This window comes from Coregonus clupeaformis, unplaced genomic scaffold (genome assembly GCF_020615455.1).
Source record: "Coregonus clupeaformis isolate EN_2021a unplaced genomic scaffold, ASM2061545v1 scaf0025, whole genome shotgun sequence".
Classification (NCBI taxonomy): Eukaryota; Metazoa; Chordata; class Actinopteri; order Salmoniformes; family Salmonidae; genus Coregonus; species Coregonus clupeaformis.
In genome coordinates, this window is record NW_025533480.1 from 1,399,123 (window position 1) to 1,416,644 (window position 17,522).

Sequence of the window (17,522 nt, forward strand, 5' to 3'; positions counted from 1 at the left end):
ACCTGTCTCATGCCCCAACAATCCCAATGACAGGACACAGGATCTTATTAGGGTTGCAGAGCCTGCCGCGGACAAGTAGGGCCTGCCCAACGCACAGGTAGGTAAACCAGCCTCAGTCTTCTGAGAGGAGGTGGTTAGGTTCAGGAGGGGGTAGGGTAGAAGCAGAACAGGGCCTAAGAGGATGCAGGTTAGCCAAAGTGTTGGTATGCTATCTGTCCTTAGACAACCTGAAGTTGTTTACATAAACTGGTATTAACATTTATGAATTGCTTATGAATGTGTGATATGGTCCTTATGTAGGGACACGTAGTAAAGCATTACGGATAAAGTAATATCAAAACATTCAGAAATATTACCTTTCTGGAGAAGCAGAGAGTTGTGCAGTTGACAACAGGTTGTAGTGCAGACTTTATTTGACAGTAGGATGTCAGCAGAAGAAAGGCTGGAACCACCAATGTCAACTCCCACGAGTCACCTCAATATGTCAACAACATGTCTCACCAGTCAACCCTGCAGTAAAGACTGTCAATACAATACACACCCACATTTACCATAGACAGAGTTAGACTGACAGTGATGTGGAACTATCTACAGCAACACAATAAATAAGCACTGTTAATGTTGACAACAGAGGTTTAATATGCTGTCAAATTGATGAAGGATTTAATGTTGCATTATGTCTTCTCACTGGATGAAGGAGAATTCTCCACTCCGTGCGTCAGAGACGCCTCCTCTCCCTGTTTTCAATGGACATGTGGGAATTGAATTCATTGTGTAGCGGACTGCAGTGTGTCACGCTCCACCCTTTCTATTATCATCGTTAACAACTGTATGTGACATGTTTACAAGTCCTCTCATTTGGAATCATTGCATCAGCTATTTTCTCCTTCTGTATGTGATCAGTCATGAGAAGCTTCTCCCTTGTGGTCGAGGAGAGTAATGCATGTCAGAGATCAGTAGCGTCTTGGTTAGAGAGAGAGTAAGCAAGAAAGAGAATGAATGAATACACAGCAATTTGGCCCGTGTTACCTCAGTGGAGTGTAAAACGTTCCCATCAAAACCACTCCCATCATTATCAGATTTCCCAGCATGCTCTACAGCAGGTAGAATTTTTTGGGATTGTTTTTAATATCTGTGTTTTTGCATGTACATTGATTGATTGATTGATTGATTGATTAATCTGATGCTACACAAAGATAAATAACATAAATTTTTCAAAACTAATCCAATCAGTTAGTCAGATTTATTGCACTGAAATGGTTGTTCCAGTTTAAATGGTTTAGGTTGTCTCCTCACAATTTTTCTAACCCTGATACTGAATGCAGGTTGTGGTTGACAAAAAAGTCAAACTATTGGCTGGATTCCAATAGAAATTATACATCTGTAATGTGGCCTATAATCCACAAGGTTCCTAACATCACTGTGTATGGGCAAAATATGGCCATCAAAGTAAGGCCTTATGATATAGTTACTGTATTTTCCTAAAAATTTTAATTTAATGCAAACATTTGGCTATAGTATGAACTCACTCAGTGAAGTCCATAGGACTGTAAACGAATGAATTCAACAACCATGTGTCTGTTACTAACAAATACAGTCATGGGTGGTAACTCTCGAAAAGGCAAGGCAAGACACACCGGGAAAGTATATACATTTTTACATTTTAGTCATTTAGCAGACGCTCTTATCCAGAGCGACTTACATGAGCAATGAGGGTTAAGTGCCTTGCTCAAGGGCACATCGACAGATTTTTCACCTAGTCGGCTCAGGATTAGAACCAGCGACCTTTCGGTTACTGGCACAACGCTCTTAACCACTAAGCTACCTGCCGCATCAAGCACTCCATTGGAGGCATGGCTTAGTGGGGGCGTGGCTTTCCATTTGCTGTTTTTGGCCACCCGCAAGTGGAAATGTTGTACCAGTTTAAGTGGTCTATGGTTATGTTAATTATAGGCTTGTCATGTCTGTGGCCAGTTCTGAAGTCTTTGTAAACGCTTGTGTAAGAGCGTGTGGCATTAATGAAAATGTTATTGTAATGTTCTTAATCCAACATGAGCAACCTTGTCAAGACATAAAGATCTCTTTGTATAATGGTTAAATATACTATATGAGGCTTTATTACATGACACTATTGGTGTAAACTAAATACACTAACTAGTGTTACAAAATACTCTATGAGGTGTTATTGCGTATCACTAAAAGTGTTAATTCCATAACACTGACAAAGTGTAACAGCGCTAAGCACATTGTTAATTTAACACTGAAGGTGTTATTGCATAGACACTGGCCCAGTGTTAAATTTAACACTGGAGAATATGCTGTGTAGCAGTACATTACATTGAATGTGGGGGGGTGAAGAACACATCCATTGTTGCTATTCACTAAATATCATGTTTGTTGACTCGCACACCAATTAATGGCATTGGCTGTTATTGCATAGGCCTCTAGAGGGTCTTTATGCTATATGTTTCCCTTCTCGCTTTTGAGAAACATTTCAAATGGATGCTGAGTAAAAGTAATCCTAAAAAGCATTGAGCAAAAGAGCACCTTTAATTTTCAGCTTGGTGGAATTGGGTTTTTAAAGCTTAAGCCATTGGTGTGTGGTGAGTTTACCCATCCATGTGTTGGCAAGATTAGTTATTATTGTTAAATGCAAATAGCCTCTCATGATCCCCGCATTGGATGAATTATAGCTTGCATCCCCCCACTTTGAAAGAAATAATTATATACTGCCTTATATATTCATTCAACTGAATTGAGGCCATGAGAAGAATGGGAAACAGTTTCCCTTTTTCTACATATCACCCTATTCGGAGGGAGTGGAGACTAGAGAGGAGCCGCCACAGTGCACAGATGCTTTTCAAAGGCCTTATGCCAAACATGCCCCCTGTGTGGTGATTGGTACAGCGATTTGGTAAATATTTGATAGCATGGCCTCATGTCTTTGAATCGTTGGTTCCTTTAGGAGTTGTTTTTAGGTCAGTCTGAGAGACCGTCACTGTTGATACAGGACATTACAGGACGTGATAGGAGGAGTGTATGTTTGAAATTGACCCAGTTCAAAAATACTTCAACTCTGTACAAAGTATGTCAAAAGATGGCGGCTCGCTGCTGCCTCTCGGTTTTTTGCCTGCAGAGCAATTACTCTCTATCCAGATTCAAGAGCTTTCATCCGTGTTAAACAATATGCCCCCCTCTGTGACTGAACAGAAGTGCCGAGGAGTGAGGAGAGAGAAAACACTAAAGGCAAAATAAAGGTTGTTTACTTCAAGACATTGATTGAGCACAAAATAATAATATGATGGGGTGTAGACTGAGAATTACTTTAGCTGTTCAGTGAACTTAAAGATGATGAAGGTGGACCTGTATCGACTACTTATGATTAATAGTGTGTACTTGTTACGATAAACAGGATTCTTGACATGGGAACTTCTGTCTTCTGTCTTTCTCACCTTGCTTCAAAATTGACACTACAAAGTCATGGCAACTTGAAACCAGTGACATAACCATTTATGTATAGTACGATGGTGTCTGAGACCAAGGAGGCACATTTTTTCAGGTCAAGTAATACTGTAACCGATATGGGCCTAAAGGCTCTTATGCATGAATCTCTCAACATCATCATGCACCACAGCTTAAGGTGCCTTTTGTAACAGCAACAATATCCATCATATCATGTCTCGTTTGTTGATAATAGTGCAATACTTGATTCAGTATAAGTGGGTCCATTGTCCACAGGCCTAGGCAGCCATGATGGTGATTGGACTGGATACAGTCAGACAGACAGAGGAGTGACGTCACCAGGCTTTATTAGCGTTGTGGGCATTGGGGAGCAGTTGACGCTATCTGTGAAGGCTCGTTGGGGACCCAGTTAATGGAAAACCGTTATGTAAATCCAATCGAATTAAAATTAGAACCACACTACTCACGTCTAAGGTATGCAGAGGGAGGGTGGAGGGGGTGGAGTGGGGGGTGTTAAATTATATTATTACTGCGGCTAATTTGCATAAACCAATCGACTGTAGGGCAGTATTTCCTTTCACCCTGGTATCAACTACCATTATTAAACCAAATAGGAAAAATTAGTCTTATTTTGTTTAGAGTTCGGATTTGATGAATGAAATCTGTTGGATGGCACAGATCTCTTCTTTCAAAATTAGTAATTATTTCATCCCACTACTTTATTTGGTTGGTCATACTTCAGCAGATATAGGTCAAAGTTCATAGTTTCTCATTATACATTTTTATGATCAGATCCTTTATGCAGCATTTATCCCTATTGAACATGACATGCATGGTGTAGACCAGGGTTCTTCAATTCCGGTCCTGGAGGGCCGAAACATCTTTGTTTTTTCACTCCTGAGTGGCGCAGTGGTCTAAGGCACTGCATCGCAGTGCTAACTGTGCCACTAGAGATCCTGGTTCGAATCCAGGCTCTGTCGCAGCCGGCCGCGACCGGGAGACTCATGGGCGGTGCACAATTGGCCCAGCATCGTCCAGGGTAGGGGAGGGAATGGCCGGCAGGAATATAGCTCAGTTGATAGAGCATGGTGTTTGCAACGCCAGGGTTGTGGGTTTGATTCCCACGGGGGGCCAGTATAGAAAAATATATATATGTAATCACTAACTGTAAGTCGCTCTGGATAAGAGCGTCTGCTAAATGACTAAAATGTAAATGTTTTTCATCCTCTCCTTCTAATCAGGGGCTAATTCAGACCTGGGACACCAGCTGAGTGCAATTATCTACCAGGTAGAAATAAAAAACAGACGTGTTTCGGCCCTCCAGGACCGGAATTGAAGAACCCTGGTGTAGACTATACATTGTCATCTTCCTCTAGAACACGTGTCAAACTCATTCCACAGAGGGCTGAGTGACTGCGGGTTTTCGCTCCACCCTTGTACTTGATTGATGATGGTCACTAATTAGTAAGGAATGCCCCTCACCTGGTTATCTAGGTCTTATTTGAAAGGAAAAACCAAAAACCTGCAGACACTAAGCCCTCCGTGGAATGAGTTTGACACCCCTGCTCTAGAAATTAGGTAAGAACCTCAGTGCACATCAGTTTTCCTAAGGACTCGTATTGTCGTATTATCCTCACAGTTAATGGTGCGTTCAAGACAACTGGGAAAAAACGAAGTCAAAAAACGAGGTCAAAACATGACATCAGTGATCTTCAGGTCGGAAAGTCAAAGCTCTAGAAAGAGGCCAGAGTTTCCGACTTGGAATTCCTAATTGTTTTTTCCAGAGTTCCCAGTTGTCTTGAACGCACTGAAGTCAGAGATTTCCGAGTTCCCAGTTGTTTTGAAAACGGCATAAGTAGCGAGCTATCCCGTCATAATGACAGGTATTCTCTCAATCGACAAAAGCAGCAGGGAGATCATTGTGATGGTAACACACATACAGCGCATGAAATCATTCCAATCTTTAGTGTTGAGGCCTCCACTGTGGCCTCCATTGCCTCCAAATGCATCTGACGGGTGACGGCATGTCAAATCTCTCTGATTCCTCTGAATGGATTAAAAATGAATAATCAATTATGCCTGCCTGCCTGCCCGCCTGCCTGCTTCAAGTTTAAGGCCGTAAGACCCAAGTGTTTACTATCTGTTTATGACTGATTAACCTCTAAAATTAGATGTGTGACAAAGGGCATATGGCCTTAAAGGTTGAACAGCACCTTAAATACCGGAGCAATTTAGGCTTAATCCCAAATGGCTCCATATTCCCAACATAGTGCACTACGTTTGACCAGAGCCTTATGGGCCCTGGTCAAAAGTAGTGTACTATGTAAGGTATAGGGTGATATTTGGAATGCTGACTCAGTCTCATGGAAAACAGCACCATGGGACATATCGAATTACTGTGCATCACTGCACGGCAGTGACATCAACCCCAGCTATTTTAGAGCATGGAACAGTGGGCATTGTGTGTGTGGATTGTGGATTCCTACCTGCGCAATGCCCGATGTGAGGGTGGGTGGGTTTTGTGAGTGCTTGTTTATTTGCGTGTCTGCATACCTGTGTGGGTGTGTATATCACAAAACACATGTCTCTGTGTCATATGCCAAGAAATGGCCTGTCCCCGCGCCCTCTGATTTTCTCACGTGTGCCGGACGCCACCAACTTGACTCAGGTCTCTAAACAGAGAGATACAGTAGTTACCTAGAGAGTACCATCCTTCCTATCACCAGGCCCAAGACTACACTACACTAAAGTAAGTGGCACAGTTAGCCATTACATTACCCAGAGTAATATCCATGTGTAATTAGGCCTGCGCTACTGAGCTCAATGTGTTATCATTTAAAAAACAGAGCCTCTGGCTGCATGGCTCCACTGAATCATAGTGTCAGACAGCCCCATAAAATGCTCAGTTAAACAATTATGTGCTTTTATAGCTGCCGCACCTGACCGTGAGAACATCATAAGGCTTTGTTGTCTTTGGAACTGGTCTTGGGAATATTACACACAAATGATTTAGATTTTATCAATTGAAAAAAAATTAACATGTTCTTTCAACACTCAACCTACTTTTCTGCTTTGGTTAAACCTGATAAATAACATACGATTCAGTGCTTGCAATGAACATACAATCATTGAAAATAGAAAAAAACTGAACATGACGTTCACTCTCACGGGTGGCCAAAAAGAACAAACTTAAAGCCATGCCCCCAATAGGCTACGCCTCTAACTCTTCTGATAGACTTCTGTCGCTACATTCCACCCAACGCTATGTAATGCGAATGTGTACAATGTTTAAAAGCTTTCATTTTATTTTTGTATTTCTCCTGTATGTTTCCTGAAGGAGAAAGCCTCCACTTCTATGTCAAACATAATCAAATGAAAACACTATAGTAAATGTTACAGTAATGTCTGCAAAAACACTACAGTAAATACTATAGTACACTACAGTCCGCAAAAACACTATTGTAAATACTACAGTATAGTACAATGCACATAAAAACTTTGTTTTTACTCATATAACTCTTCTACATGTCAAAATAAAGTACCATTCTGCCCCTTTATGTCTATATCAGGGCAGTCAGTCAAGGGTTGAGGACAGGGTAGGGCAGGGTCCACACACACACACACACACACACACACACACACACACGTGATGATCAAAATGTGGCCAATGTGTCTTAGGGAGGCGTAAGAGGGGGGCCTATTTTAGAGAGCCATTCACATGAGCAGCAGAAGCCATAAATCAATCATACAAAATCATAAACCGCTTTTTCCTGCACGACATCACTACTACACTTTCACTCTCTGATTGGCTTCTATTTTAAAGGTAAGTTATCCGATCGTCTCAGCTCAGTCTACGAAAACAAATAATATTCTGAGAAGTATGTGAGAGCAATTAAAGCAGATAGGTCTTTTGAATGTTTCAAGTATTTTAAAATGTTTGGTTAAGACCATTGTCAAGAGCAATCTGCCATGTAAAATAGAATTTGGGTTTACATTGTTCAAATGGGAAATGTGTTCGCTTTTCAGGGAAGATTTCCTAGAAGTTAACAATACACAGATTAAGTTTCAGTAGTTGCCAGCAGTTGATTGTGTGTACAGTTTGTGTTTACCTAATTGTGGCTAGTGTGTTCATGCTTAAGCGGTCACACCTCATATCTTCGCTCATATTTACAACGAGGAATTCTCGTAAAAAAAATGTATTTTATTGGTGTTAGACCTGCTTGGTCGTAAATTGGGACATTGCTTTTGAATCCCCTCCCAACGTTACTCAGTGGCGGGAGCAGGCAACGACGTGTGTGTGTGTTGTGTGTGTGTGTGTGCGCGTGCGTCTGTGTGTGTGTGTGTGTGTGTTTCCTTTCGTGTGATGTGTGAGGAGCCCAGAGGGTTGGTTTTAACACAGGGAGCTAATAAGGCTTCTCTACCAGGAGAACAGCATGTCACCGGAAAGGTCACAAGTTTGATCCTTCCTTGTAATGTCACAATGGTGACATTAAAGCAGACAGTATTTTTACTCAATGGACCTCAGTTATTTGGTGGCCAGGTGCAGCAGACACTGCAGCAATGCCCTTGGTCGGTCAAAATCTCACCTCGCATAGTAGCTCATGCTAGCACCAAAGGTGATAATGGCTCAAGGGTATAGCACCACACACTTCAGGGGAGAGGAGAAATTCTGAGAAAATGTAAGGAGAAATAAAAAAGGATCTTGGGTACTGAAAGCTTTTTCTCCTTCATCGTTTTCTATCATCAGACAATTCCATCCAAGGACCCTATTAACCTTGACAGTGAACCCCTGCTCTCTGGGTAATAAAAGAGCCAAGGTCAGCCTCTTATCTAAGTCAGGACATGAGGACCTTGTGGGGGACCTTGATTATCACCCAGATAATCACAACTGTCTTTTCCAATAACTTCTATGATAAGAGTGATTTCTGTTCTATTACAGTAGCTGATAATAGTCACAAGTCTAATACATGTATGATGGTAACCTATTACATTATTTTCATATGTGATAATTGTTCCTAGTATGATACATTGACTCTTAAATCTCAGATACTTTCCATATGATGTCTAGTGTTGTGAATGTTCTGCCAATAAACCTCTGACCACAACTATGTTGGCTCCCCAGCAGTACTCATAAACCAGAACAGCCATGTCTGAGGGGTGAGTCTATAACTGTCACACTCTGTGCCTTTCAATCAATCACACAACTATGGAAATGTTGTCAATACGGGACAGAAAATAACGCCTTCTTTCGATTTGTTTGTTTGTTTGTTTGCAATATGTTGAAACAGACCGGTAAGTCAGTTTTGGACATATTTTTCCCCCTCATACCCTTTGTTGTGGCAGTTTAAACCTCATAACTTTGCTTTGTTGTGCACAATTAAACCTTTGTAATGGTCATTTGATACGGTATACATATGCTATGCAGGCAGTTATCATGTCATGCTTCTGAATAGCCACACTGAAATCTTGGAAACAGCTTGTGGGACTTAACATGTTAGACATTACAAGCTATCATCAATTACTGAGTAATTGTTGTGTCACAAGGCCATTTGTCTCAGGCTAACTGATAATCATATAAATTATCCCAAGACCACTGCAGCAGTATCCACATGGAAGGACTAATTTGGTATCAATACCAAGCCACATACACAGTAGAAATGAGCCCCTTGCTCTCTAAGACTGTGCTTCAATTAAGTATTTGGTGATTTGGTGGCTGAGCATTACATTCTATTACATTAGGAATCACAGCTCATCCTAATCAACAGAGACAGGTTTTTGTATGCTCTGTAGCTCCACTGTAATAGAGACCACATATGACTTTAGGCTAACGTCATCAGTGACTGTAATGAATGAGCCTACCTACATATGAAGATGTGCTAACATCATTAGTGACTGTAATGAGCCTGTTATATACCTGGCATGTCTCATCTCTCTTTTTCAGAAAAAGACAAAGTACTCAGCGACCCGCAGGTTACTGCTGAAGGTAGGTCGGTCTGATGGGAGTTTATTTCTGTATGGAAGTGAACAAGAAAATGTATTCATAGCATATGTATGTTTAGCATGCTGCATATGACTAGTACACATGTTCAGATCTAGGATCTTAATTTGACCTACAGTATATTGTCACAGCAAATAATCTGGATCCGGCCCACAAAGGTGTCCAATCCGGCCCGCGAGTGGTTTGAAACAAATATATATACTGTATATTATATACACTGAGTGTACAAAACAGAACAGCCTCAATTCGTCGACTCTACAAGGTGTCGAAAGCGTTCCACAAAGATGCTGGCCCATGTTAACTCCAATGCTTCCCACAGTTGGCTGGATGTCATTTGGGTGGTGGACTGTTCTTGATACACACAGGAAAGTGTTGAGCGTGAAAAATCCAGAAGCATTGCATTTCTTGACACACTCTAACCGGTGCGCCTGGCACCTACTACCATACCCCATTCAAAGGCATTTAAATATTTTGTCTTGCCAATTCACCCTCTGAATGACACAAATACACAATCCATGTCTCAAGTGTCTCAAGACTTAAAAATCCTTCTTTAACCTGTCTTCTCCCCTTCATCTACACTGATTGAAGTGGATTTAACAAGTGACATCAATAAGGGATCATAGCTTTCATCTGGATTCACCTGTTCAGTCTATGTCATGGAAAGGGGACTCAATATACTTTAAAATTACAAAAACCAAATTTAAAAAACAATGGATAGAGGACCAGTTTTTGCACATTTTGACAATGAAGAAATATAACCAATTTTCAGTGCGGCACTCCGGACCTCATTGAAGACTGAATGCAGCCCCGAGGGCAAAATGAGTTTGACACCCCTGGTTTAGTCTATAATGTTGATTGATCGGTGGTTAGGCTATGACCTGGCCAAAAGTAGGCTAGATGAAAAGTGCAATGCTGTTAATATAACTGTGTGCTAGTGTGGGTTTTCAGTGAATTTATTAAAATCACAAAATTCTCAGCACCAAACAATGATCAAATTAAGATCCTACATCTGTACACACACAACAACAACAACAACAACATACAAGTGCCTTGAAAATCATGTTCACCAAAACTGATTGCAATATAAAAGTCAAAAAACACTTGAAAACACAACATTTTGTACATCATTTCAACTATGAATTGTACTGTGTTATCATTAAGTTGTTCAGTCATGTTTCCTCATAGCAAAAACTACTGAAGAAAGCTGGCGTCTTGCTGGTCCTGGAGCAAAGCAACAAGGTGACAGAGAGGGAGAGCACCTTGAATGAGAGAGTACCACCGCTGAAACTCTCCGGCCTATCTGTGCAGGAGCTTCAGGTACACTAACATAATGCTAAGGTTCAAGTACCTACAGTATATAGTGCACTTCTATTGTCCAGGGTGTATATGGCTCTGGTCAGAGATGAGCAGTATTTCTGTTACATGTATTTGAAATACGTATTTCAATTTCTTTTGAGTATTTTGTCATTTGTATTTCACTGGCCTGAACTACAATCCAATGTATTTTGTAACAAGGTACAGTACTTTTGAGACCTGTATTTTTTTATTTTTTGTCAAATACAAAATACTTTTCTATACCATTTTTTTCTATAGCGGTTCACAATTTTGTGGCCACATTTTACCCTGCATTGGTATCAGAAGTCTGATGGCACTATGGTGTGATGAGAGTGTCTGGTAAATGACCAATATGTAAATGTGAAATGAACACTTGCAAAGCATGCAGGGCATTATTCTAATGAGCTTCACCCCAGAAACAAGGCCAATAGTAATACCCAGGTGCTTTGCAATTGTTGCTTTTTACGTAAACATTTACATTTTGCTCATTTAGCAGACACTCCTATCCAGAGTAACTTACAGTTAGTGCATTCAACTAAGGTAGATAAACAACCACATATCACAATCATAGCAAGTAATATGTTTTTTTTGTTATCATTACTGAGAATGTTGTTGTAGTGAAGGCATGTACTTTCAAATGTATTTTGAAAATACCTAAAATAACTGTATTTTGATTAAATACAATACTTTGCAAAAGTATTTGGTATTATATTTTGATACATTGGTCTTTAGAGTATTTTTTTATTGTACCAATATAGTATCTTTGCCCATCTCTGGCTCTGGTCAAAAGTAGCAGGGAATAAGGTGTTATTTGGGACGCAGATAGTAGCCATCCAAGCTTACATTGTCAGGACTTATTCCCTGGCGCGCTGTTGGTAAAAAACAGAATCTCCCTTTTTGTTTAGACATGTCAAAATCTAACTTTTTTGTAGCGCCCGGCTACCTGTCTCATTGAAGAGTGAATGGAATTTTTAAGCGGCGGCTTTTGTAGTTTGTTTGATGCATCCTCCCACAGTACGTTTTCAACAGTCCTCTGTGGCTTATAGATGACTGAGTCTTTTCTCTTCACAGGAGCTCTGTAAGGAACTGCACAGGAAATGTGACACAGTGGATGAGGCACGATACGATATCGAAGCAAAAGTGCTCAAGAATGAGAAAGAGGTTTGTTTTTTGTAATGTTAATTAAATGAGTTTACACTGTCAGACTCAGGACAGTTACCTGAAGTTACCTATGAAAGTGCCTCAAAGTATATTTTGTTGAAGATAACTATTTTTATATTGACTTCTATTGGTGATTTCAATATTCTAGAAGTTCCAAAAGTGCCACAAAATGCTTTCTTTCTCAAATGAAAGCATTTTGATTTTCATTGAAATGCCAAGACCCTAAATGGCAACATGCTTAGCTGATAAGGGTACAGGAGAGTGAACCTTTTTGCTGTATGAACATCTCAGCTCGCAGACCTGAATGCAAAGATCAACGAGCTGAAGGGGGGAAAGCGACCTAACCTCAAGAGGGTCAAGAAGTCTGCCGACGCTATGCTGGGGGCTCTGACTGAAGCCAAACTCAGCTCCAAGGCAGACTTCAAGTCCAACCTGAAGACAGTCAAGAAGGACAAGAAGGAAGAGGAGGTAAGACTGGGAAGTTTAGAAAAAAACTCATGTCATAGTAATGTCATAGTTTACAGTGCTGTTTCTGCTGGTACTGTATTTCTTGGTACTTACTGTACTACGCAAACATGTGGTAACAATGGGTTTGATTCAAATGATACTGATCAAGATACATAGTTCACTGGTCTTGTTGGTGTGTCTGAGTCGTGTTTGATCATCCATACTGTATGTGACCATGGTCACCAGGCCGTCATTGTAAATAAGATGTTTTTCTTAATTGGCCTGCCTGGTAAAGTAAAGGTTAAATTTTAAGGACTGTCCATTCTCTTCACAGAAAGCGGACCCGGGTGACTGGCGTAAGAATGTGGAGTCCATGTCTGGAATGGAGGGAAGGAAGAAGCTTTTCAATAGCTAAAACAGTTCAAGTACACTGGCTCTGTAGAGATATGTGGTTGCATTACCTGCTTGTTTACTAAATCATATAGGATTTTCATGAAAATATATTTTTGCAGTGAGATTGTGTGTTTTGGAGGAAAGTATGAAGTGATGTTTTTACACTAAAGACTGTGGGAACTATAAAGGCTGTGGGAACTAATCAATATTTTTATTAAAACGATTTAGTGTGGGCTACTTTAGATAATAATTTTTTGATTTCATGTTTGATTTAGATTCCTATAAAAAGAACATAGTACAATGTGGAACAACCTAATATACTCATCGTATTAGTTCATTTTGTAAATATTCAATTCCAGTTTGTTATTAAAACACCAATTATTCTGTTTTGAATTAACGTTTTGTGTGTCTGCCAATATTGCTGATTAAAAAAAATATGGTGAAGGTAGTTGTCTTTCATGTTGTTTACCTTTGTCATAATGCAATATGAAATGCAATTCGCAAATATTTAATACACATACAGTGTAGATGCTGTTTATAACATGGATAAGCCACTGAATTTGATTTTCAAGAGCAGTTCTCCTTTCAGACTGTGGGTGACACTGCTGTTGTACTGTTTAATCAAGGTTGCCATTTTCTCCTCTGTCACTTTAGTTCATTCCTATCACCACTAGGGTGTGTTATAGCATTACCCTTTCATTTAAAAGTTGACCTGTGGCTGGTTCGTGCTTACAAGGTATCATTCACTCTCACTGATCTTTGGTTATCAATGCCAAAGTCAGCAATTAGCATGATGATCACAATCTCCCCTGGGCCAAAGACTACTTGCAAAGTACGGAGACGTTTGAATAGTTGTGTAGTTCAGGTGAATTATACCTTGAAGTCATTAAAGTGACCGAAACTGGTTGAATTCAGCAGACATAAACATAATCACTTTCTAAAATGGGTACCATACTGCGACCAATATGCTACTACAAATGACCTATAAAACCACCCATAAGAGTGTCTAAGTCTATAGTACTGTATTAGAGTGGGGAGGCAATGTTTTGGCAGAGGAAGAGCTGGCTAGAGGAAGGGAAGGGAGTATGGAACAATGCATGCCCTCTGCAGATCATACAGATGGTACAGAGGCACACATAGGTATGTAACCTGCCATAGGGGCACAAAGGGTGGAGAAGTCAAGCAGCATGCTTCTGCAAATATGCATTCATTTTTATATGGCAGTGATGTGTTGTTATAGTTTTTCTGTGATAAAGGACAGATACTGTCCCTATCCCTTTCCACAGCTCTCTTTGGCATGAGACACATTTGCCTGTGCTGATGGGAAAATGGTCAAGGCAAATGTGATCGGAGTAAACATTTACAGTGTCTTACAGAGGCTCTAAAACTATAAACGTGTTGCGGGAGACAGAGACACTATATCAATTTATTTTATATTTACAATACAGTACAATGTGATTCTTCGAGTTGCAGATACTCCTCTAATAAAGTAGTTTTTACATTTTATGATTAGCAGATAGCCCGGTTTTGATTGGACGCAGATGCAGGCTCCGTGGTAATATTAAACATCCCACACAATGTTATATGTGACCTTGCTGTGACTGGACTGCAGGAATTATTTCAAAGGTTTATTGTCTGTTGCTGTACTGTATGTCACTGTGATTTAGACTGAAACAATCAAGAAACAAGGCTTAAGATCCACTTTGAGTACATGTAAAGGGCTGGTATTAAAATGAATTGCTCAACATGCAATGGCCTGCAAAGCTTTGATGGGCTCATATAGCATCAATATACAGCTTGGCCAGGCTTGTGAGATATGGCTAGGCTACATTGAAGTGTGGGAAATCTACTTTCCTATGAAAATAAGTATGTTGTTCATTGCTCTCTCTCCCATGTCTGGCAATCCTTGCCAGTGTAATATTTCCTTTCAGCAGTTGCCCTGTAAAATGCATGCATTCTATACCATACTAGTGACATTTCCTTAAATTACAACAAACAACGGTTAAGTTATTGAAGTCATTCTTTCAGAACTAACCAATGAATGTACCCAGACTACCATTTATGTGCATCAGTCGGCAAGGCATGATCACTGCCATGGGGGAGATGCTCTTTAAGGCCCAACAAAAGTAGTGACCTGAACCCCATGGTGAAAGAGAACAAACTCAGCAGATGTGTGGAGGAGTGGTCGTCCTCCTGTGTGTGTGGGATGTTTTATAAGCGCTTCCTATGGAGCTTAGGCTCTGTTGGGCACGTGCCAGGACCCATCACACTTGACAGTATCTTTATGCTGTAGAATTTAAGAATGCAGCGTTAGACGTCTCTGAAGCCTCCTCCTTGTCATGGTGATGGCTCCCCACCTGCTCGGAATGGAGATGGCTCAGTTACTGTAACGGGCTGTGCTGCTTAGTGTGCAGAAAGATGCACCTGTGCGTAGGCTACATACCTCAAATGATATAAACCTCATTGTCCCATTTCATCACGAGTTAAGGGTGTTTTCACACTTGTTCCCTTTCAGACAATTTTTGTGAACTGAGTTCGCAAAAAAAATATGGAACGTTTCTTCAAGTGCAGTCGCAAAAACCATCAAGCGCTATGATGAAACTGACTCTCATGAGGACCGCCACAGGAATGGAAGACCCAGAGTTACAGACACATCTCAACATCAACTGTTCAGAGGAGACTGTGTGAATCAGGCCTTCATGGTCGAATTGCTGCAAAGTAACCACTACTAAAGGACACCAATAATAAAAAGAGACTTGCTTGGGCCAAGAAACACGAGCAATGGACATTAGACCAGTGGAAATTTGTCCTTTGGTCTGGAGTCCAAATTTGAGATTTTTGGTTCCAACAGCTGTGTCTTTGTGAGACGCGGTGTGGGTGAACCCATGATCTCTGCATGTGTATTTCCCACCGTAAAGCATGGAGGAGGAGGTGTTATGGTGTGGGGGTGCTTTGCTGGTGACAGTGTCTGTGATTTATTTAGAATTCAAGGCACACTTAACCACCATGGCTACCACAGCATTCTGAAGCGATACGCCATCCCATCTGGTTTGTTTTTAGTAGGGCTATCATTGTCTTTCAACAGGACAATGACCCAACACACCTCTAGGCTGTGTATGGGCTATTTTACCAAGAAGGAGAGTGGTGAGCCTGCCTGGCAGGGTTGGTCCTACAAAGCCAGAGCCCCCTGATGGGAGAGCATAATATACAAGGAAATTCTCAAAGCTGCTAATGAGAACCTTGACGACCTTGTACCTAGCCGGTGGGGATTCCGGTGGGGTACCTCCACCCAGATAGTGGCAGTGCTGGCAACATTGGCTGCAGTAACCCATGGGGAGGGGGTCACACTCGGACAATCAGAGAGGGGGCTTATCATTGTGGCCCAGGTGGCACAAAATAATCAAAGGTCTGACTGCACGGAGATGCTTGGGGAAAATGGTTACAATGGGGGACCAGAGTGTTTGTGTCTCAGGTGAAGAGGGTGGATCTGATCTCCATCACCTAGGACTTGACATAGATTAAATAGATTAATCAAATCTCACATTGTTGTCAATTTCTGCTCAATCTTGCATGCTTTCTCAAACAGCTGTAACTGTATATGCATTTGTATATGCATTCGTAAATCAGGTCCTTTCTTGAGTTGGGCTCTGGGATGTAACAACCGTTGAGCATCTGATTTTATGGTTGATTGTGGAGGAAAGGGGTTGAGTGTGTTAGAGTATGTGCGTGTGTGTTTATCCCAGATCTGTTGCAAGGGGGGTAAGGATGTTATTGAGAATATAGGATGAACCACAATAATTGTTTGCTAAAATAATAAGTGCTTGTCAAAAATGTAATGTAATACAATGGCAATCCGGGTTATAGGTTAAAATCCTGCGCATGAACTGCCGACATTATTACGCATATTAATTGATAATGATGGAAAATAAGATATGCAAGATATTTCAATAGATATATATTTTTAAATAGCTATATATAGATATTGAGGTGAGAGCATTGGAAATGCTTTTGGCGGTTGACCTGCTTCTGTTTTGTGGGTGGCACTATGTGCTGTTTTCGATGGATGGGTCCTGGCCTCTTGGGGCCCTAGGGATCCGGAGGGACGGGGGTGGTATGCCGATCACTGGGATGACGGCCCAACTTGGGACGGGGAGGGGCTTTAACAGGGGAATTAGTGGTGCAAATATCATGGTACAGCTATATGGACACTCAATCACTATGGTATTTTTTATTGGTAAATTTACAAACATATATAATAATAAATAGTTTAGAAACTTGTATCTCATTATGGTATATGGTGAAATAATTATAGCCAGTTATAATTGTAATGGCTTAGCAGATAATAACAAAAGAAGAACAATAATTACATGGCTCAAAGAGAAGGAATACAATATCTATTGTTTACAGGAAACTCATTCAACAATTCTAGATGAAGTTGCGTGGAAAAAGGAATGGGGGGGGGCGAAATATACTTCTCCCATGGGCAAAGAAACTCAAAAGGGGTGATGATATTAATTAACAGTGATTTCGATCCGAATGTACAAATTGTCCAAACAGATACGCAAGGTAGAAGGATTATTTTAAATATGTTATTGGACCATAAACAGATATGGCTCATTAACCTTTATGGACCAAATAATGATGATCCACACTTCTTTGACAATATATATAATAAATGATCAACCCTGCAAGCAATTCAAGACTCTATTATTATGGTGGGAGATTA

At 40.6% G+C, this 17,522-nt stretch overlaps 1 protein-coding gene across 3 annotated transcripts; it reads left to right on the forward strand.

Moving 5' to 3' along the window:
- The first annotated feature begins 7,163 nt into the window (after positions 1-7,163).
- LOC121543673 (troponin I, slow skeletal muscle-like) lies at positions 7,164-13,240 on the forward strand. Of its 3 annotated transcripts, XM_041853735.2 has the most exons (9): positions 7,164-7,285; positions 8,210-8,279; positions 8,588-8,619; positions 8,751-8,754; positions 9,404-9,445; positions 10,646-10,777; positions 11,867-11,956; positions 12,248-12,424; positions 12,738-13,240. In XM_041853735.2, the coding sequence occupies exons 3-9, from the start codon at positions 8,609-8,611 to the stop codon at positions 12,816-12,818; spliced, it is 537 nt and encodes a 178-aa protein (XP_041709669.1). In that variant the 5' UTR covers positions 7,164-7,285; positions 8,210-8,279; positions 8,588-8,608; the 3' UTR covers positions 12,819-13,240. The 3 variants fall into 3 exon arrangements, with proteins under 3 accessions (XP_041709669.1, XP_041709665.1, XP_041709668.1); XM_041853731.1 differs by lacking the exon at positions 8,210-8,279 and having other exon boundaries at positions 7,165-7,285; positions 8,585-8,619; XM_041853734.1 differs by lacking the exon at positions 8,210-8,279 and having other exon boundaries at positions 7,165-7,285.
- Positions 13,241-17,522: the final 4,282 nt, after the last annotated feature.

What these genes read in the sequence shown, in the direction of transcription:
- LOC121543673 (XM_041853735.2), top strand. An exon ending in TGCTCAAGAATGAGAAAGAG is followed by an intron (nt 11,957 to 12,247) that starts GTTTGTTTTTTG and finishes TGAACATCTCAG; the next exon opens with CTCGCAGACCTGAATGCAAA. An exon ending in AGGACAAGAAGGAAGAGGAG is followed by an intron (nt 12,425 to 12,737) that starts GTAAGACTGGGA and finishes TTCTCTTCACAG; the next exon opens with AAAGCGGACCCGGGTGACTG.